The 22,937-nt window shown below is 37.1% G+C and overlaps 3 protein-coding genes across 7 annotated transcripts; 1 reads left to right on the top strand and 2 right to left on the bottom strand.

Annotated features, from left to right (window-relative positions):
• Positions 1–121: 121 nt before the first annotated feature.
• On the top strand, positions 122–13,846 carry LOC113666127 (adenosine receptor A3). Of its 5 annotated transcripts, none has more exons than XM_027181884.2 (2): positions 122–2,009; positions 12,008–13,846. In XM_027181884.2, the coding sequence occupies exon 2, from the start codon at positions 12,173–12,175 to the stop codon at positions 13,322–13,324; it is 1,152 nt and encodes a 383-aa protein (XP_027037685.2). In that variant the 5' UTR covers positions 122–2,009; positions 12,008–12,172; the 3' UTR covers positions 13,325–13,846. The 5 variants fall into 5 exon arrangements, with proteins under 5 accessions (XP_027037685.2, XP_089061911.1, XP_089061912.1 ...); XM_089205785.1 differs by lacking the exon at positions 122–2,009 and adding an exon at positions 4,767–5,815; XM_089205786.1 differs by lacking the exon at positions 122–2,009 and adding an exon at positions 9,458–9,554.
• Positions 13,847–14,687: 841 nt separating this feature from the next.
• On the bottom strand, positions 14,688–16,420 carry LOC113666136 (neuromedin-U receptor 2-like). The gene has a single exon (XM_027181896.2). The coding sequence runs from the start codon at positions 16,068–16,070 to the stop codon at positions 15,081–15,083; it is 990 nt and encodes a 329-aa protein (XP_027037697.2). The 5' UTR covers positions 16,071–16,420; the 3' UTR covers positions 14,688–15,080.
• A 4,568-nt stretch (positions 16,421–20,988) lies between these two features.
• On the bottom strand, positions 20,989–22,554 carry LOC113666138 (neuromedin-U receptor 2). The gene has a single exon (XM_027181898.2). The coding sequence runs from the start codon at positions 22,191–22,193 to the stop codon at positions 21,162–21,164; it is 1,032 nt and encodes a 343-aa protein (XP_027037699.2). The 5' UTR covers positions 22,194–22,554; the 3' UTR covers positions 20,989–21,161.
• Positions 22,555–22,937: the final 383 nt, after the last annotated feature.

Here is a 22,937-nt window from a genome sequence, read left to right as displayed (position 1 = left end):
CACCAACTTTTCGATGGATCTAAGATCTTGCAATAATAAGCATAAATTTCGTTGTGAATTTTGATGAATTTGTCATATATTTTTACCTAAGGTGCAAGTACCTTGGAGACGAGTTTATCTTCCGTTTCATATTATTTTAATCATAATTAGCATATCAAGATGCATATATTTGAAAAGTTAAAAAAAAATTATCGTTGGCTCAGTAGCTTACTATACAGTTTTTGTCCAAGTGCTACTACTGTAAAGAAATAAGAACTCCTTGCGTCCTCTCTTGATTTCGATGATAGCACGATGCCGGTTATTGCGACCCAATTTCAAAAGTAAGTTGGTCTTCTCGTCAAGGCTTTTACCATTACTAAATAGTGTTTTAGTCAAGTTGCATTGTGAAAGTCGATCGAGATATAAGTTAACTTCATTTGCTGACTTTACTTACTTTATCAATTTTGCAAGATGTGTACCCAGATTATCCTTTTTATGCAGCCCGAGATTTTTGATCTTTAGGAAGTTATTTGCCCTACCAATAATATATAGATTTAGCCAAGCCTAAAAGCGGAGCTCGCTTTTTTTTTTCCCCGCACGTCTCAAAGGCACAACGCCTTGCCCCGGAACCTGGAACTAGAACCTGGGTCGTCCGACTCGGAGCCCAGTGCACTGACCACTGGATTAAAGTCGTGAACAAAGCCGTGGCGTTGGCGTGCCCGCGGTACAGTTGACCACGCATGTTAAAAGCAGCACCTTGTACGGTCGTACGGTCGTGCGGTCGTACATCCAAATTGTTTCGGCTTGGTGGGTTACTACTATTTTGTATAATTATGGGGCTACGCTCTGCGAGCTCCGCTATAAAATGATTGCCTCCCCTCTCCCTTCCTCAGAGGAGGATAATAAATTATTTCACCTTTAACTTAAAAGGGATTGCTGAATTTAACCAGAAGTGGGGTAGTATAACAAGATAATTTTGGCTTTACGAACTAAGTTGATTATGAAAATCTGCCAAAGTAAAGAGTTTAGAATCTAAGAGTAAATCTAAGAGTTTAAAATCTGACGTTTCGAGTGTTAGCCCTTCGTCAGAGAGAAACAGGAAACGTCAGCTTTGAAACTCTTTACGGTGGCCAATTTTCATTATCAACTTGGTCCATAAAGCCAAAGTCATCTTGTTATATAACCCCACCGACGCAGCACCACAGCTTCTTTAAAACTTATCCTCTTTCATCATTACATCAGTTCGTAAGACGTTTATTTTAATTTCTGGAGACGTTTTATTTTCCCTTTTGCGAAATACAGGTGTCAGCGGTTCTCTGATTCAGCACGACTTTTTTGCAATAATAATGTGGCCAATCGAAAAAAAATCCTCGGGCTGCCTGTTCCATGAGAAACTAGTTTGAAGTTACATCGCTGTTCTGAACGACTTCTGGTTAAATTAAGCAATCCCATTTAAGTTAAAGGTGAAATAATTTATCATTCTACCTTAGGGAAGGCATCGACTCAGTTGATCAAACCAAAACTATCTTGACGTTCTTCTGAACATCACCCTAATGGTTTCTCTGCTATCGACATCTTCTAACTGTCACATATTTGCAAACTACAAAAAGATATTAATGAGTTGTCATGGAAACATCCCCATTGACAGGACAGTGTAATAATTTACAAATGTTTTCTTTATAAATTTCAGGATATCCGCAAATATGAGACTTAAGATTGAGAGGTTTAGAAATTATACAGCTTCAATATTTTATACTTGGGGTTTCCGCTGATTCACTGTTGGACCTTTTACGACTCTCTTTTATCGTTTATCAATAACAATTCCGTTACAGAGGTGATTTTCTTTGTTTTGCAAACTAACTTAATAGCGAAAACGTGGTTTGCTATAGGTGCGGCCGCTTTGTTATGATAATCGTGAAAAGATTCAACACGTAAAACTGCATTATCAAAATACGTTAGTGCAGTGCTCGGAACAACAAGTGTTTTACGTAAAACAGACATCTCGTGGATTATGATTTCTCGTGTCAAAGGTAAGAAACAACTTAAGCTTCTGAGTATAAAACTTGATAAAAATTATCAAAGCAAACGAAACATGTCATTCTTAAACTTGCTCGAAAAGCGGAACGAGTCAACAGGCAAAACATAAATAGCGATTATAATAAGTTGTGTGTAGAAAAAGAAATTAAACGGCAAACTTCTGTATTCAAAATTTCTCAAATCAGTAATGTAGAGTAGATAGATTATGATTGTAAGGAATTACTCTCCGCTCATTACAATCATAAACACCACCGACCACTCTTATCTGCCCCATTTGCCCAAGCATCTGCTGTAACACATTTACGCTGTAGGATTTTTTAAGTGACCTTTTCATGATGTTACCATACAGAAGGAATATAGAAAAATACTCCAAAAATTTCATAGAAGGACCAATTTCTGAAATGACATAACGTTTATTTCATCAAGATGCAGATTCCTGTAACTTCAAGTAGTATAGGTAATCACATGATTTCGAGTGCAATTTGGAATAAATGAGCGCAAGTCAATTTTTCGAAGACTAACAAAATTGCACGAGCCCGTAGGGCGAGTGCAATTTGTGGTCTTTGAAAACATTTACAAGTGCTTGTTTATTCCAAATTGCACGAGAAAGTCATGTGATTACGTATTAATAATATACGTGAAAAAATAAGAGATAGCGTATCATAAATATGCAGAAGCAAAGCGCGCGAATCAAATGCAAAAATAACTTATTCAAACCGCGCGTTCGGTCAAAACAACTGAGTACGATTAAAACAATAATATACAATGATATTTTCCCATGTTAAAGGGGCAAAAAAGTTCAAAGTCCGGCTAAACGTTTAAGGAATTATTCAGTCTGGTTTGTTGCTTCTTTGCACTAAATTAACCCTCTTCTGTACTGAATTCCCTGAAAACTACATTTATCTTAACCAATCATAACTGAGTAAGTTTTCGTCTATCTTATGTACGAGAGAAGAAAGAATCTCGAAAGAAATAACGTTTTAAGCTAAAACAAAAAATTGAACCGCAATCCGTCGACAAAACATTATAATGCTAATGAAAAATCTTTGTGTTAGTCCAAACAGAGAGTGTTCCTGTCGGCGAGTTGTTTTCCTCTTCCTTCTTCCCCTGTAAGAAGCAGTTGACTAAACAAATGGTGTCTCTCCATCGCCGCGGTAGCGTTGCATAATAGTTAATATCTTCGACAGAACTACAGAGTGCGAAATTTGGATTTAACTCTTCTCTATATCTCTTTCCCCTGCAATAACACTTCCAATATATAAAGTCGCAAAGTCAGATGTTAATTACCTAGACTGCAATTAAAATCACAAGGAACAGTCATTCTCGTATATTTCAAATACATATTTCCCTTGATCCTTCGTTTACTTATTTAAAATATGTGATACAATTAAATTTTAAATCTATAATTGTGAAATCGGGCAATCTTTGTGTAAAAACAAAGGTAGTTAGGTTGTAGTCGGAACTCTGGAAGGTTACGAGAGACTTAAGTGAACAATTTGATGTGGGGGATCAACTTTCTTTCACTCAAATTACTTTGAATTTCCTATGAGTGCAACCAGGACTTATTCAAAAACAGCTTTGAGTCAAATGAGGGAGAAAGGTACTTAGTCTAAATCGGAAATGAGATAGAGGGAAGAAAGTTTCAAGTACTTTTTCTTCGCTTTTTATTTATCATTCACTAAGCAAGCAACTGCAGGTATTTTAAATGCATTATTATTACAACGTAACACAACGCACATCTTTAAGAATATGGCTAAAGATGTCAGAGTCTTGACAACACAGTTAAAGACGAACCACCAAGATAAATATAAAAACAAGAAAACAAGTACAAAACTGCACAACCGAAAAAAAGCCTTCATGAAATATTCCCTATTGCCAGGAAACTAAAATCGTTGTTTGTTAGCAACAAGCAACTGTCACATATAAAAATGAAGGAAAAAGACGAGAAAGGCACACTCTTGCGCTGGCTTTTTCCGCTGGAATTGTTTCCTTTCGACAGAAATGATCGTTGGGCCTATATCGAAATAAATCAACTGGGTATAAAAAATAATTGCGAGAAATCTAGACTACTACGGAATCCTTTTTTTTTGAAATAGCACTGATATTTTTTTATTAATTTTAACTGTTCTTGGAGATTGTGATAACAGTCGGAACATGCGGGTAACCTTTCATTCAAAATCCCCTGCACCCCGCATTAAGCATCTATTTCTTTCCCTCGCAAATTTAAATTCCCTTTTTTATGTAATTTTTTCTCTGAAATATATTAAGGATATGTAAAAAGAAGCCAATTCCATAAATGCTGGTGAGATTCTTGTGAGGAAATGCATTTTCTCGTCATTCCTATTCAGTTAATCGGCGATAAATGATAAACTGAACGATATCTAGATAATACAACCAGAGATAAGTTTGAAACAACCTGCTCCTCAACTCTATTTGGGAAAGTGACATCTCCAACTCTGACCCAAGAGTAAAGGAAGTTTCCTGTCACAAGCAAAAATTGATTTAAAATTTAAATAACCTATACCAAATGAGCCATGACGACACACTCGGGTACCCATGAAGACATCGTTATCTAACGAATGTCTCATGAGAATAAATGGAGAAAATAAATTATATTTCTGAGAAATAAGACACATTTGTGAAAAAAATATCTAAGTAAAGGCTCTGAATACTGATTATCTCATTCATCCGTGTTTTTTCCCCTTATTTTTTTTATTATTTTCTATTCATTAATGAAATAAACGAGTTTGGTAGTTATCTCAAAAATCATGTTGTATAAGTAAATAGCACTCGTCTATTGTGTGATGAGAATCTTAAGTAGTTCCAAAACATAATTTTCAACGGCAAGCCCTGTGAAGATCATCACTTTTTCGGTACCATATGTTTTTTCTAGGAACATTTTACGTCGTTGTTCCTAGAAGGATGGTCTGGAGTGAGTAGAACTGTGGATGTTCTGGAAAGGCCATCTTGAATTGAAACAAGACCGTAGAAATTTTGAAGGCAGATCGTTAAGAGAGATGGATAGTTTTAGCTCTTCATTTGAGGAAAAGATTATCCATCCCAACATGATCATTTTTAGTTTTAGGAGAAGTGCACGAAAAATCCTTTTTTATAAATAGAATGATTGATGAGATGATCAGAAGACTTGCAATGAGAACGATTACCATGTCTAAATGTACATTTAAATGCAAATGACTTTAAAAAGGGGACGAAGCAAATAGCAAGAAGATTAAAAACTATTTTATCACATTAATACTCGTACTTAAATATTTCTATTGACATATCGCCATAAAATTACTAAAAAAGGCTAAAGAGGATAGGCACCCGATAATTCTATTGCGTAAAAATCCCTTTGGATGTTTCATGGCTTTTATCAAATGTAATGTTCCTTTTGTATTAGTAGAAAGAAAATCTCTCTGGCTCATTTGAAATATAAATGATAAAAGATCGGCAAATTTTTGGTTTTTTAATAACAAAATTAGCTTCTTAAGGGAAATTGATTTATCCTTATTACGTAAGCCCAGACAAATTTCCACAACCCTTTACGTTTTTCTGGCCAAAGTTATAATTATTTATGAGCTATCCATCTTGCTCTGTGTGATAAAAGCATGCTAACTCCATAAGTTTTAGCATGGAGCGAGTAAGACTAAAAACAAAAAATCACAGAGAGATGTTTTTGACGTGGATGAAACTGTCATTTAATCAGGAAAGCATTTGGCAGGATCGAGGGGAAGTTCGATTAAATTTTACTTAAAACAGAGAGCATCAGACACGAAAGGACATAGCGGCAATGTACATGGTAGGTTTCCGTTTTCTTTGAGCTAAGTACTAGTTTCCGAGGAAATTTTCGCGAAGTTTCTCTTATTTCGCACAGAACTGTTAACTTTGTCATTGAGGAAATCGCTCGATACTGTTTCATAATCGGTATGAATCAAAATACCTTTCTCAGGAAAACAGGTTACCGTGAAAGCAAAAGATAAGGACTAGTGTCTTCAACAATGAGTGGGATGTTTAATGCTCTGGTGCTACTGTTCACCTCTATGCAGGCTTTGGATGTTATAATGGCTGCGCGATGACAACTAAAGAATCGATTTATCCCTGTTTTCTCTAGACACAATTACTCCATAGAAATCGACACAGCTAAAAATTTGATGCTTATTACTAAAGCTATATTGCTTTAACGAAAACAAATTGCTTAGTACACAGAATTCAAAATGCGATAATTTATAATTTTTTAATTCTGAAAAATATCAATGAGAAAAAGCGTCTGAGGTGTAGTGAGATGCCGTGTTCTTTTTCAGATAGGGTGTGAGTATTAACCGCTATATACATATTGAATAAGCAATATTCTCACGTCAACTACAGTACTTGCCATTGACAAATTTTATTTTGCACAAATGCATCGATGAAAAGCGTAAAAATGGTTTTACGTTGAAAAAATACTTAGTAGCTAAGTTAATAAAACATTTAATATCAAAGGGCGCCCGTGGCCAACTCGTGGATAAAGTATTAAAGAGATATATACTTGTTGCTATCTTAAAAAAAGCTAGAAAGTAAAATCATTGCAAGTATAGAAATTTTAGTACTGGGATGTGTGGTACCCCTGGGGGGGGGGGGCATAGGTCATTTTTTGTTGGGTATGTGCAGCTGGCTTCTTGGAACCTCTGCCGTATTTTAGCCTATGTTGTGGCCAATTATAGACCCGTCTTTGTCCGCTTTTGGGCGAGACGGAATAGGAATGGGAGCCGTTTATTAAATATTAAAATACGGTAACAGCTCTTTTATCATGAATCTTCTTGTTCATGAATCCTTACTTGCCATAATTGTCTTACGCCTAAAATCTCAAAAATGTGTAACCCCATAAAAGTCAATGCAGTCGTGAAAATGCGACTCTATCCAGCGGCACAGTGTTAGCCTATCTCTAGGTGTTTTAACCCTCACCCCCCTTCTCTGAATTAATATTTAAGTGGTAGAAATAGCAAAGAGTGATGATCAGGTTGACAGAAACTATTCTACTTTGCACTGCTTATACCGTGATTGCAGCACTCCCACGTGCGTAAAGTGCTTGTAACTTATTATGGGAAGCACACGCATGTTACACCAAAAAACCCGCGTGTAGCAGAAGAGGCCGATTACTCGCAATTTCTCGTAGTTTTGAATTTCCCTTTTGTTTTTCAGTACACGCATATGCTTGTATTTTTTTTACACGGACGCGATAGAAATTCATTGGAAAAGCATTCCTTGAAATAGAAAGTCGTAGTGTGTTTTGAGCGAAAAAGATCGTCAAGTGATCAAAGCAACAGCGGCCAGATTATGATCACGTGCCCGACAACGACTTGTAGAAACCGATCACATTCCATCCTTACTATCAGAACAGTCGGGTGTTAATACATCACGGGCGAGTGGGGAATAAAGAAAAGACCGAAATACGTGTGGTCAGCTGGGAAACAAATTTAATACTTCATATAGAGACATATCAGTTATAGTTGCGGAAAACAATAGTGTTGTAAAGCCGAAATATGAATATCTACAGTATACTTCGCTAAATAAAATGTTAAGCAATTTTTCAAAAGTGTTGATACTTCGCTAGATAAAATGTTAAGCAATTTTTCAAAAGTGTTGGTGGCACATATATCTTTTACTGCTGTAATAAACATTAGAGGTATCGGAAAAGGCATCGGTGGCATCCGGAAAGGCACTAAGAAGAATTATATTTACGTTTTCTAACTTGCTGCGTGACGAAAAAAGAAGTCTACGACAATCAAAAGAAACGCGTCGGAGAATAAAGAAATTTTACAACTACCGTTCGCAGAGTGCTGCTCACCAGTTTAGTTTTAAAGATTTTTCTTTTAAATTTGGTATGATAGCTGTGGTCAGTTTTTCCATGCAGGTTGTCTGGATATACCTTTCGCAGGGGGGGGGGGGGGGACAGTGACCTGCGGTTCGCTTCGAAAGTTAAGTTTTCATCCCGAGTTCATTTGTTAGATAAAATAGGAAAAAAAACACTTCGAACGGAAAATAGAATTATTTTAACGCCTGGATCTTTTGAAAAAAGGTCTCCTAAACGAGTGGCCCTGATTATAAATATTTAAGCATGGTAAACACATTAGCCTTAACTTGGCTGTTTCTCGAAGCTCAGTGTTTTCCTACATGTCTTTTTCACGTGAAATGGGAGATTGAATATACATAATAAACACTAAAAGAACTACAGCTGATGGAAATTTAAAATTTCTTACCTTATTTGGCTGTGGATACAAACTTATTAATGACTCTAAAAATATAAAAATTTAGAACGAAATTTTTTTAGCGTTGCTTAGCTTTTCATTTTTCCGGAATCGAAAGTCGAGATTGCAAAATTCAAGTGAAAAGCAAACCGACTGTGATTAACGCCTTAAACAAGTCAAAGTACTTTTTTTCGTCATACAACAAGTTACATATCGTAAATATCATTCTTCTTGATGCCTTTCCCAGTGTCACCGATGCCTTTCCCGATGCCTCCGTTGGTTAATATAGCAGTAAAAATATTATTCTAGTCAAAGCGTTTGGAAAATTGCTTAACTTTTGAATTAGCGCAGTATAACCTGGTAATATTTTGGCTTTACAACACGATTGTTTTTTGCAAGTTACAAAACGTAAATATAATTCTTCTTGGCGCCTTTCCGAATGCCACCGATGCCTTTCCCGATGCCTCCATTGTTTAATACAGCAGTGAAAGATATATGTGCCATCAACACTTTTGAAAAATTGCTTCACATCTTATTTAGCGAAGTATACTGTTAACATTTCGGCTTTACAACACTATTGTTTCCAGCAACTACAACTGATATGTCTCTATATGCAGTATTAAATTTGTTTCCCTGCTGACCACTCGTATTTCGGTCATTTCTTCCTCCCCCGCTCGTGATGCAGAACAGTCACGTTTGCATAGAAAAACAACAAAACGAAACCACCACAACAAAAAGCCCGAAATTGGCGTAGCTGCTGAAACGTTCGAAAAAAAAAACCCTGAAACGAAAGAAATAATGCTGTAAATAAGATTTTTTTATGCCATGGATAAATGTCTCCGTGGGAATTTCCATGTCAACAGCTTGCTCTGTCACTCACAAACTCTTCGTGATTCTTGCTGCTTCTCGTAACGTTTAGCGCTTGGACGATTCGAAGACCCTTCAAATTTGGTCTTTAAGTTGATCATAACACTAATCTGAAACATTCGAAGTCCATTTCAATTTATTAAATGTCGAAACAACCGTGTAGAGACAATAAACATCGCAACGATTGATGCAATCACAATGGCGCCAGGACTTCGGACTTCTTCAAAAGTATAGATCTCGAGTTTGGAGCCGACTTATTTCGACTAATTACGAAGAGTCCACGTAATTTGCATATCGCAAGGTGTCCGCAACACCTCGTTTCTATGCTATCGCGTATTCATGAGTTAAAAATCAAATGTCTATTATAAAGGAAGCCATGCCGAAAGCTACGTAATGTCACGAAGGTAAATTACGATAAGTAACTGAACTTCGACGCCAAGTCGGCCGGTTAGTATTAATTGTTATATTTAGCGCGGACGGAAATGATGAATTGGCTTACTTGTTTCGTGTTCTAACCCTAGTCCGTATGAAATAAGATATTTTCTATGAAGGCCTTATCTGGTAAAATGAGGACGTGACGTAAAGAAGAGGTGCGGAGGGAGCCGAAACTTGTGAAAATTTGCGGGCATAACACAAATATGGTGACCAGCTGGGGTCAATATGGATCAACTTTCGTCGTTGTCTTACAACATCGGCAATGAATGTCCTAGGACGACGGTCCATTCTCATGTCAGATAAAGGCAGTATTGAAAGTTGGTACTTATTTATTCAATTTCCTCTTAGTTGTTTTGGAGTGCTTGTATTATGATTTAGATGATAGCAAGCAGCTTCAATTTTTTCTAGAACTGATCAACGAAATTTTCGTTTGTTAAAACAGTGGCATTTCTATCATTCTTCTTTTTCTTAAGTGTGCCTTAGTGGCAGATCTGCTCCCTCAAAGTGAGGCAAACTACCTTTATAGGAAATAGCAACATAATTTCATATTGAATGAGAGACCGACTCGAAGAAAATGTCGTCACTTGACACCGGCCCAATTTTTTCTGTTTCTCTTTGGACTTCGTTCAGCTCTCTGGTTTAATTGTTTGGGGATGTTGACGAGTGTTTATTACTTAGTCGTTTCCTTTGCACAATTAAAATCCAATCGTAAAGAGAGTGATAATGGTAATGTATTGGTGTCGCCGTCATCTGAGTTATTGAGCGAGAGGTCAAATTCTTTTATGCTCCCAATTAAATCTAACAGCGAGTTTCCACCTTTGCGTCAAGCAAATGCTATATTTTGAATTACATCGAATAACCTTTGGTACAGAGGCCCGTGTTACGGGAAAATTTACTGATTTTTCCGAGTGCTTGTTTGGGACATATGTACTCATAAACTTTCCATATTTAATCATCCGATTTCAGTCAAGTTCCTTCATTCTAGTTAGTCAAAAAATATTAAAAGCCACATTAGTTTTTGGGTAGTAAACTTAAAAATTTTTATTTTGTTGCTTGCTTTCATTGTACAACTACATGTTGGTACTTTTGTTCACCATTACTAGTGAAATTTTAGGTAAATGTGTGTTAATGGTCTTTCTGGAAAAATTGGTTCTCGTGGTAGTTGGCAGCTGAGTTTGTACTCATAATTTCCATTTCCTTTCATACGATAGTTTCCACACCAACCTTGCATAGATTAGCAGAAATTTTAAATTGCTTTTCCGCTTTTATTTCCAAAGCTGCCCTATTGTAATTAAGACAGGTATATTTTCAATATCAGAGCTGTTAATTCTCACCTAAATTTCATATTTTTTAATTGCCTAGAATTTATTGCATCCTCTTCCCTAATTTTGACAGATGAGTAAAAATTGTAGAAAAGCAGAAATCGTTTACTTCTAGGAGACCTTTTCCGCTTCTTTTGCTATACCATTCAAATATGGTAAATTTAGAGAACGATAGAACCTCGCACCAGTTCATATTTAAGCAAGTACTTTGTAAAGCTTTTTCGATTACATAGAAGACCGCGTGACGATTACTAGTTTAGCTTTTACTCTGGCATGGTGTATGTTAGGATGCTCTTCGAATAATGTCTGCTGTGGAACCAGAACGCTGTCTCATCCTTGACGTCCGCACTAGCTCGCTCGAAGTAGATAAATCGTGCCGAGTTTCCGTTCTCGCAAGCCGACTGGTCTCTACCGGGTTACTTTCCCCCGTTTTGTACGCTTCCCGCGAAGTCCAGTTTAGTGCGCGAAAACCCATCGTCACACCCGTAATGTTAAAGCGAAGGGACAACCTTCATTAACAAGATCATCGATCCTCTATAAATTGTGTTAGTTTTGAAATAATACGTAACAGTCTCTTATTATGGTTAACGCCAACGAGAACGCAGTATCTTCTTGTCTCTTATGAATAACTGTGGGCTCATTGTAGATCTTTTGCTATTAAATTATCGTTTTCTTGACATTGATTTTATAAGATTTTGAGTTCAGATCCAGGGAAGTTATCTTTCTGCTAACAGTCGAATTGACACACGGCACTATTAAATTTTCAGAAAAGATTAAAAGTCATTTTTTCCCTGGGGTATACATATTTTCAGCATTCGTGGGACCGGACCCTTGAGTCCAAACGAATGGTTATAAAACGCGATTTTACTTGAATTTTGGTCCACAAATTTGGCAGGCCTGGTTACTCTATTGCAATACGTTTGATTTATGTTGCCACCGACTAAAACTTAAAACATAAACATAAACATTTTATAGCAATGTTATCTTGGGTCGGCTTATATGTACTGACGATTTTTAACAATTAAAATTCAGGAGCTGCTCCGTGGCAGTTCCTTAACTTTACTTCCTTCTTGCGTTACTAATCTGCATGACGTAATTTTCCATGTGAAAACTGATCCAGCCATTTTTTTTTTTTTTTACTAGAGTGCTAGGATATAGAGGCTAAACAGGACTCGCCACACAGCTAGTTCATCAAAAGTTTCTCAGAAGAAAGTCAAGAAGATAGTTCATCTCGTCAACTCATCAGTTCTTTCGACTCAGTTGAAAGTATTATTTTGACATTTGATTTTCTTGGTATTATCATATCCTATGGATAATAATACGGCACCCTACTTCAACGAGTCCCGCAATGCAACGGTACTTTCAGATCATCTGCACGAAGTCAGGAACCAGCTTGAGACAAACAACACGGAAGTTGCAAAATTGATTTCCATTGCAACAGTTATCGTCCTCATCAACAGTTTGGTCCTTTATTTATTTTTCAAGAATAGATCTCTGCGGACCGTTTCAAACTATCCACTTTTCAGCTTGGCAACTTGTGACTTCTTCTGCGGAATTGTAGTCATTCCTCTATTTACAATAATGTATTTTACGCCATTGGTACAATCCCAAGGTGCAACAAGGTTCTATCTGGGATTTTTGGTAACAGTTCTTCACAACTTCATAGCCATCGTCACTGTTTACCACATAGTTATTGTTACGGGGGAACGTTACATGGCGATTAAATTTCCATTTAAACATCGCGTTCTTGACCAAAAGAACGTCCTAACAGTGCTAACTACTGTCTGGATTTCCTCGCTTCTAATATCATCAATTCCATTTACCTGGATTCATAAGATATATCCAGTAAAAAAGCCAGTTTCTTCAAGGTTAGCATTCGGTTTCACTATATTCTGCTCGATATTTGTCTTGGTTCTACCCTACATTTTTTTGATGTATGCATTCGCTGACATGTTTAAAGGCGTCTATGGTAAACCAAGGGATAAGCATCAACGTAGTAATGATTCCGGAATGGCTCTGCGCCGCAGTAGAAGCATTGAAAAACATTCAGGTAGCGAGTTCAAGTGTCTAACACTATTCGTCATTATGTCGTCCGTATTTCTGATTTGTTGGCTTCCTTGGTTTGTGGTATTTCTGTTATACCAGTTGTCCTTCGACACCTCTAAATTGCTTGTACCGTCTCAAGTGGCGCTTTTTATCCGCTACATGACCTCAGTTGTCAACCCGCTGCTCTACACTTTTCTAAAAAGAGACTTTTTACAGACTCTTAAATTTACCTTCAAGAGACGCAGGCAAGTTTCGCATTCAGTTATATATCCTAATGGAAACGAGACATTGCAAACGGAATTTAACCATTCTGGAGTGTCAGTCACTCATTCACGTGATAGGCAATCTTCCAAGGCGGTGAATTTAGGCACCATCCAAGAGGGTGAGGGGTATTTTGGTGACAGTGAGTGTTGATAAACCCCAAGTAATGTACTAACGGTGAACAGTCCTAAAAATTGTTTGGAGTTTGTAATTGTGATGACAAAGGAGGTAGTTTTTATTATTTTCTTTTCTTTTTCAAACAGTAGAGTTTGCATTTTATGAGCTAATGATGTCGACTGACAAAAAAAATTTGTCGAATTTGAGTTTGGCCATGAACACAAACTATCTTATTTTATCTATATGCAGAGTACCAACACTTTACGTTTTGGACTGCTCTCCTTCGTGAGATGTAATTCAGTTTAGGCCGCGGTCAAGTAAATTGATCAACTTCTCGGCCAGAAGTAAGCCTGTGAGTTCGGGCTCACACTTAAACCGATTAAAACTGGTGTCTAATTTGCAAACACAAGGTAGGTTCGATTTCCGCCGCTCTCTCTTGCCTCCTTCAAGGGAAGAACGCAAGCTATTATCCCGAGCAGTTTTTAAACCGAATAGGTGACCAAGCTTATTTCAAAATCCGCCATAAGATCACAGTGCTTGACATGATCAGCTCATTTAATTTTATGTGAAGTTTTTATATGAAATAATTCATATTTGTACTGCGGTTGTAGATGAAAGTGAAATGTGATCATCGCAGTAAATTTTCCAATTTAAGCAATTGGAAAGAAGAAGCCTGAAAAAAATCAGGGCTTCAACGGGATTCGAACCCGTGACCTCCGCGATACCGGTGCGATGCTCTACCAACTGAGCTATGAAGCCACATATTGGGAGCGAGGTCAATTCATTGAGTTCATATCTTCCCGTGCAGTGAAATGATGTGAAGTTTTTATATGAAATAATTCATATTTGTACTGCGGTTGTAGATGAAAGTGAAATGTGATCATCGCAGTAAATTTTCCAATTTAAGCAATTGGAAAGAAGAAGCCTGAAAAAAATCAGGGCTTCAACGGGATTCGAACCCATAGCTCAGTTGGTAGAGCATCGCACCGGTATCGCGGAGGTCACGGGTTCGAATCCCGTTGAAGCCCTGATTTTTTTCAGGCTTCTTCTTTCCAATTGCTTAAATTGGAAAATTTACTGCGATGATCACATTTCACTTTCATCATTTAATTTTAATCGGGTAAATGTCAGCTACTAGATCTGGAGTTTAAAATTACGGAGTCACTGGGAGAACTCTGTGCATGCATGGATAGCAAACCCGAGTATATTTACTTTGTAAAAAGTATAAAACTAACCAATAGGGTTTATTCTGATTTCATGAACAGCATTTAAACTTTTTGACGAAGGTCATCATATTATAGATGAGTTTTGAATATATTGATAAAAGCAGAGTGCAGAAGGTCTCAATGGGGCTGGCCGTTGGCCGTAAAACGGTCAAAAAGTTTAGCTGTTAGACGTATGAAAATTACATTTATTAAAGCTTTCCGGAATAAGAAAGCTTAGGCATGAGCGAAGTCGTTTTAAATTGCTACAGAAAACGTTAACACTCTCGGCTAAACTGAGTATTTCATAAGAACCTCTACCGGCCATCTTACGAACTGTTCTTACATGGGGAGCGATAGGCTGGAGCATGATGGAGTAAATAAAAACAATTGATGTACCATAAAGGTCCTGATGGGGAAAGAAACCAGGGAGTCAAAGTTTTATCTTCAATAACTAATGCCAAATTTTTATCATGCATCCTTTGTTGCCATTTTTTTTTTTTTTTTTTTTTTTTTTTGTAGTTCTAAACCACCGAAAGATTCTATAGTGCTTCTTTATCCTGCCCCGTTAACAGGCTTAGAGCATATTCTCAATTAACTGTGCGTTCCATGATCAAACTTGTGGCTTGACTGTTGTTTGTTCTTTTTGGTGTACGTCGTAGAACGATGGACTTTAAAGACGCGAAGAAGTCCCTTTTAAGAAATATATAAAGTGCCGGATTGACAATGGAAGCATAATACCTTATTATGACAAATGCATGAGCAAACTTCGAAAGAACAATCTGTGCTTCGTAACTAAGAGGAAACCAGAGATTGATCAGGAGGCTGACCACATACCAAGGAAACCAACAAACAGCATAAAAAAAAGCCATGAGCGCGAAAATGATCAGACTTCGCTTCATGCTGTTAACTTTTCGGTTTACTGCAGTACAGCTTAATCTTTCTTGTTTGCCAAACTTAAAGGACCTTCTTTGAATATTTCTGAACATAATAACTTGTAAATATACCATAACAGTATATGGCAAAAGAAACACAAAAACCATACAGAATATATTATGACCCGTTTGTATCTGTAGAGTTACAGATGAAATGTTCTCTTGAAAGTAAATGAACCTATGAAACCACACGATAGGCAGGAAAGCTATCACGATGGCAGCCAACCAAATAACAAGAATAATCTTCAAAACTGTACCCTTTGTTATCTTCCATCGGTGACGAAACGGGTGAACGATTGAAAAATATCTTTCGGCAGTTGTTAAGAAGATGTGGTAAACCACTGAAACTATTACCATATTATGCAGAACTACCACGAAAAATCCGAAAATCTTGCCAGGTTGAGGAGCAAATACTCTTGTGAACACAATAATGAATAGAGGAATATTAATAAGCCCTGTCATAAAGTCGCATACTGCCAAACTGAACAGCAAATAATTAGCTGGTGTTCTTAGATGTTTGTCTTTGGCGTAAAGCACAAATACGATGCCGTTAACGAAGGCAATCAACACCGCGATTGGTATTAGCTGGGCATAATACCCAGAACTCTCGTCTGTTAGGTTTGTCGAGGAGTTTATGGTCGCCATGATAAATACTTATTTTATACCGTTTTCCATCCGTGCTGTAGTTATCTTCTTGATAGGGTGGTAAGATGCGTTAAGAAATTAAATTTCTGTTAATACGCATTCATAAGCTCGCAGAATGAAAGTTTCTGTCGATTGCCTGCGCAAAGCAATACACAAGCATTATCCTTTTATCGCTCTAATCCATGTGTATCACCTGTTACAGACATCTTAAAAGCACTAAATAAACTAATATTACACTGATACCACATCAGGATGTCGGTTCTTTTTGTTCAATGTTACAGATTTTTAACATTAATTTCCTAAATGCTGACTATTTTGACCATTTTCTGATAATTTCGCTGACACTTCAGCCACAAAATTACATTTTAGCTGTTTATGATGCAAATACTTCAGAAATCTCGACATTAGCTGAGCTCAAGCGAGTAAATTCAAATAAATTTGAGTTTTTGTCTTGGGAGATAATTGAAGTTTAATTTTAAATGAGAGTTTCACATCGCGCGTTTAAGTGTCTTATTGCTGGGGTTATATTACCTTTGTCAACGAGCGTTTCGAAAAAAAAATCAGAATGCTTCGTCACGGGGCATCTGTTTTTGTCGTTCGTATATTTTTTTATCATAGTCATAGAAAAGGCCGAAATCTAAATATGATGCTCTCAACAAATGTTGAAAATCGTAACATGCCAATCTACCCCCTATTTCTATAATATATTGTCATGTTTATGATAAACTCGAGCTAAAAGTTTCTTACTGGGGGTCTCATCAACCATATCTGTATTAGAATTGACCAAGTCAATGTAATTCGGGAGGTTTCAGGAAAAATATAATTTCCGAAAACAGCTGATAACTGCGATACATTTAGACGGAGGATGAAGACACCACAGGAAAATGTTTTCAGGTTTAAAATAAAGCTCAATGACTCGGTTTCTCTTCCGCTCCAACAAAGAAACCACAGGAGATCATAAACCGTTCCCTAATTTTCACATTAACCTTTGTTTTAGATGAGCCGAAAGTTCTCTGCTAAGTTATTTTGCCATTGCATCGATTTTCATATATCATTATTTTTTCTCAGAGGCAGAATTAATTCACAGGTGTTGCTTCCAATCTTTTCTGGATGCAATTATATGGAATATGATTCCTTTTCTTAAAAACTTTTGTCGGAACAAAATTAATTTTTTTTAATACTTTTCTTAAAACTTGATAACAAACTGGAATAATGTCAAGAACAAAATCACACCTTGAATTTAATGTAAGTAATTTACCCTGCAGCATCAAAACATCATGAACCAAACATGTTATGGAAATTTAGAATAATTTCAATTAGGGTGTGTTGTTTGATTTAGGACCAGAATTAACAAAATAATACAAAAGTATGATTAATTGTTTTTTTAGATCAAAAGAGTGAAAGGGTTAACAATATGTAATATTTTGTCCAGACCGCAAGGATTCCCTGTGATTTCAAAATAAATGTAATGCAGGAAAATGAGAGACAAAGAAGCCATAATTTCGTGAATGATTTTGTATTTTCTGTCCTCAAACTTTTCTTCTTTTCCGAAAAAAGGATGAATTTAATTTCGTGAGGTTTTTTAATAACGACAATGAGATTTATCAGGCTTAAGCAACCGCTCAAATTGCATTTGGTTAAATACAAGAAAAGAAAAAAGAAAAGGAATGAAGCAGTCGTTTCACGAAACTTTGAAAAAGAAAATTTTCCAGTAATGTGAATCCAGACTTCGGTTAAATTCTATGACAGCGTCAGAACAATTTTTCACTCTCAAGTCTCTGCAACGTCGCCTATATGCAGCACTTATTATTCCTTCAATAAATATACTGGTGACATTAAAATTCTTTCTTTGCAAAAAACGTATTTGTTCTTACAGCAGAGGCCGATAGCAAAGGTAATCAAAGGAGCTCTTCATAACTTTCATCAGACAAGGCACGCGTGAGCTGCATTCGATCCCAACGTATTCTTAGCGTTTCTGAACGGTATGTCACTAAGTAAACGAATGCTAATTCTAACGGAGCGGTCATTTTTTGCTGACGTTTAGGGATTTTCGTTGGCGACTGCCCCAACTGTTCTTACTGAAATCCTATCGTAACGTTTAACAGAAAAGCGTCAAAGTACGTTTTCTCATAAATGGTCACATTTATAGAGTCTCATTAAAAAAAAAAAGAAAAAGTAAAATAAACATTACACCAGCATAAAAAAATCAAGCAATGGCTGATGACCGTACAAACTGCTAATTGCAATTCTTTTGAGTTTGCAGTATCATTATTTGTGTGGAATTTCAGGTAATGTTTCCAACAAGGTTGTTACACGTAACTTTTCATCATTTTCCTAGGCTGCTATTTCCCTATTTAGTTATTTTCCCTATTGGGCTTCATTAAAGTGATTTTTTCCCCTTCACTGTCTGGAAGGAGACCAAAATTGCAAAGTTTCAACCCAAACTGGGAAGGCAGTTTAGACAAGAAGATGAAGTTTGTCAACATTATTGCGAACCTCATCAATCACTGAACACCACGACAAACTGATCAAAAATGTCAATTTAATATAGACCGCCAGCAGAGTGCTTTTTATAGCGGGTCTTCTTGTTCCTTGAATAGAAATTATTATAAATTGGTCTGAAAAGACAAGTTTCCTCTGTATACGAGCAATGAAGTAACAGAGGAAAATGAGGGCTAGAAGCAAACTCTTATTGGCCCTGCTACAGATGCGGTGAAACACGCACTTTTTGGTACAGGGGTGTGAACGTGTGAGAGGTCATGAGGATTCTGATACAAAAATTCTTGCTGCAAGCACCTTTAGAGACCTCCCATATGCTCGCATGGCTCGCCCGCACGATTCACGATTCTATTCGTGTACTGTTTATCAGAACCTGCATGCTTAAATTACTTTCCATTACAGGCGGCCCAAGCTCCAGCTGTGAGATGATCATCTTGCGTAATAAGAGTCATAACAAAATTATAAGAGTTTGTATGGGAATAAACAAATTGTTTTAGAACCAAGGGTGCCAACTGACGGTGTGGTCCACGGCGAGGCTCAGTTTGCAAAGGAGGCAAGGTTACCAAGCTAGTTTCAACGGTCGTGTGTCGTGATGGTATATACTTCGTGGCTGAATAATATTAATGTCATAACTTTCACGTATGAGTAACGATATGTCCTAGCTAATCTTATTCTACTATGTTAACCCCTTCTACCCTAAGTTAACTATGTTCTATCATGTACCCCAAGTGAGCCATGTTCTACCACGTTCACCCACATCTACCCTTAGTTAACTATGTTCTACCACGTTAACCCCCATCTACCCTAAGTTAGCCTATTTTTTACCACGTTAACCACCATCTACCCCAGGTTAGCCATGTTCTATCACGTTAACCACCATCTACTGCAAGTTAGCGATGTTCTACCATGTTAAATCCAATGGCAGCAGTCCGACAACAAACTGTCTGATAACAACTTGGCGAGTGATTTTGTGGAAAATAGGAATTTTTAAATCAGTCTCAATCTAGGAAATTGTATTTTTTGCGATTAAGTACATACTACTTTCAATAAATCATTACCAGTAGTTGATAGGAATCCATTGTATGAAAATAAACTTTTTCTCCCGCTGGTACTTTGTATTAAATAGTGACTTTTTTGCACAATAAAAATGTAACCTCCTTCCAGTGCCTTCACCCAGAAAAGATAACTGTAATAATAAAACCTTGCAATACCTTATTTTGGAACTTTACTATGTCGCGATACCAAGTGTGTTTCTCTCTTGAAAAAACTGACCACAGAAATGCTTGGAGTGAAACTTATGTTATCGTTAAGAACCCCATCACCCTTTTCAAGGTTTCTTAGCCAAACTTCTGCGAAATACACCTGAGTATGGTATCGTATTTCTACACATGATTACTTCAAGAGTTTTCAAATTACTTGACGATAACGAGCGATCTTACACTGAAAAGGGAGACGCATCGGACAGATAGAGAGTTAAGAAAAAAAGATTAAGTCTATAAGAACTGCATGGATCAAGTACAGCATAAAACTAACATACAAACTATACTCCTATATTTCTGATGACAAATCAAATAATGAATCGCACTTCTTTTTTGCCAGTTCTAAGAACGTCTTCTTGACAATATCCCAAACGTGACTTTTCATTGTGATACATTGAGACTCTTGTTGCTGATTAAATATATAGCTTGACTGTTTGCTAATGAGCCACCATTAGGGATTATGAGGTAGAACGTGCTTTCCTGAGAGTAGATGATGGTGAATGTAGTAGAACGTGAACTACGTGGTAGACCATGGCTGACTTTGGGTAGATGGTGGTTAACGGGGTAAAACATACTTAACTTAGGGTAGATGGTGGTTAACGAGGTAGAGCATGGTTAGCTTAGGGCAGATGGGGTTTAAAGTGGTAAAACATGGCTACATGACAGGACGGATAATGCATGCACTGTAAGTACCTCCCGTTGTTCCATACAAAGCCTTAGAAAAGTTTTCTAAGGCTTTGTATGGGACAACGGGAGGTACTTACAGTCCACGCGTTTTTCCGTCCTGTCATGAAGGGTACATGTGGGTTAACATGGTAGAACATGGTTAACTTGGGGTAAATGTGGGTAAACGTTGTAAAACATGGCTAACCTAGGGTAGATGTGGGTTAACGAGGTAGAACATGGCTAACCTAGGGTAGATGTAGGTTAACGTGGTAGAACATGGCTAACTTAGGGTAGCATATGTCCTTGGGTTCTGCATTGGATTTTTGGCCGCTCGGTCATTTTGAGTTACGACTTTTCGCTTGTCGGATCGGGCGTTCGGAAATGGAGTGTTCAGCCTTGGGTTTCCTATATAAGTAGTAAACCTAGAAATGGATAACTCGCTAAGATGGGTTCTTATTAACATAGTAAGTGGTCAGATAACAAGCAATACACTGTGAAAGTAAGGTTGCGTATTTTTATTAAGAATTTGACTGTATTTGTTTAATTCTTACGAGCGGTCACAAAAAATTCCCATACAAACTCTTATAATTTCGCCATGACTCTTATTTCGCAAGGTGATCATCTCACAATTGTAGCTTGGGCCGCCTGTGTTTCAATTAGTTTTAATCTACACTGTTGAAACATACTCAATGTTCACGTACCCTTCAAGGTCAGCATTGCGAGGCAGTCTCTGTCGGGGGGACAAATACACTGCGTGACTACTCTCCTGTCGTATATTCCGTCTTAGCACAACAATCTTGAAAGCTTGTTGGAAATCTCTCTTGAGAAATGTATAAAGTACAGGGTTTACAATGGAGGTTAAATATCTTATGATGAGAAAGGCATGTGCAAATTTCGACAAAGTTCTTCGCGTTTCTCCAGAGAGAGGGAACCAGAGACTACTGAAGAAGCTGATCACATACCAAGGAAACCAACAGATAGCATAAAGCAAGGCCATAAGTCCAAAAATTATCAGACTCCGCCTGACATTATGAGCCTTGTGGTTTACAGTGTATTTTTGTTTTTCTCTTTTGCTAACGAACGTCCTTTGTCTAATCTTTCTGTATAAAGAGACTTGAAAATAAACAATTAAAACATATGGCAAAAGGAACACGAAAACTATACAGAATATATTATGTCCCGTTTGTATCTGTAGAGTTGCAGATGAAATGTCCTCTTGAAAATAAATAAAACCATGAAACCACGTGACAGGCAGGAAAGCTATTACGATCGCAGCCGACCAAATAACAACAATAATCTTCAAAACTGAAATCTTTGTTGTCTTCCATCGATGACGAAACGGGTGAACGATTGAAAAATATCTCTCGGCAGTTATTATGAAGATGTGATATATCACTAAAACTACTAACATGTTGTGAAGAATAGTCACGAAAAATCCCACGATGACACCAGATGGGGGAGCAATGACTCTTGTGAGCACAATAATAACCAGAGGAATAATGATGAGCCCCGTCATAAAGTCGCACACAGCCAGACTGAACAGAAAATAGTTTGTTGGCGTTCTTAAACGTTTATTTTTAGCGAAAAGTAAAAATACAACGCCATTGACGAAGACAATCAACGTTCCGAACGGCAGAAGCTGAGCTTCAGCATGATAGCTTGAATTGACGTCCGGACCTGTTGTGGAAGCGTTCGCCATCGTTAAAGTACCTCAAATAAATCTATCGATGTAATGAGTTGAGACTATGCAGATAGTTGTTTTCAATCTTCCACGTTCCCACTGATATTGGTGGAATTTAAAGTGAACGGGAGCTTGGTATATGTTGAAGTAACCTTTTCACCCTTAGGTTTCGTTACTAGAATTCCAGCCCGCGTATATGTCATGTGTCGATGGTCTCTAAATCCATTAACCTTTTTTCCTCATAACTCTAATCTTACTTGTTATGTCATGTGTCAATCCTTCAGGCTGTTTTCGTGATAAATTTAGAAATGATCCAAGTCTCAGCAGAGATGGTAGCCGGGACATACACCATTTCGCGTAGCCATCACTTGAATGTTTGTGTGTTGGCTTATGTCATTAGCCACGTCAACACGTCAATAGCCCTTATGAATACATTACGTGATCACCTTTAAAGCGATTTGTTGCAGTTTTAACCTGTTTATATAACCCTTTTATATAAGAGTGTTTTCTTCTTATCTCCTGCTTTCGTAGCCACTAATGCGATTATGGAAGTTGCACTCACGCACTTACTGATTAAATTCTCAAAATAATAGCCGCTGCCAGTGTCCAGTCGTTTCATTATTATTCATATTCATAGTGAGCTATGTAATTTGTCTAAATACCAGACAGATAATCCCCAGCTCCTAAAATCCTTCTACCTTTTTTTATTTTCTAGTTCATAAAAATTCTATCTCTAATAAAGGAAAGATAAATTTATCTCCT

Source organism: Pocillopora damicornis, chromosome 5, assembly GCF_964200805.1.
Source record: "Pocillopora damicornis chromosome 5, jaPocDami1.2, whole genome shotgun sequence".
NCBI classification, from domain to species: domain Eukaryota; kingdom Metazoa; phylum Cnidaria; class Anthozoa; order Scleractinia; family Pocilloporidae; genus Pocillopora; species Pocillopora damicornis.
The sequence above is the reverse complement of the archived record's forward strand: the minus strand, read 5'-3'. Positions and strand labels throughout refer to the sequence as shown.

What these genes read in the sequence shown, in the direction of transcription:
- LOC113666138 (XM_027181898.2), bottom strand. Translation starts at nt 22,193, where the DNA reads ATGGCGAACGCTTCCACAACAGGTCCGGACGTCAATTCAAGCTATCAT.
- LOC113666127 (XM_027181884.2), top strand. Translation starts at nt 12,173, where the DNA reads ATGGATAATAATACGGCACCCTACTTCAACGAGTCCCGCAATGCAACG.
- LOC113666136 (XM_027181896.2), bottom strand. Translation starts at nt 16,070, where the DNA reads ATGGCGACCATAAACTCCTCGACAAACCTAACAGACGAGAGTTCTGGG.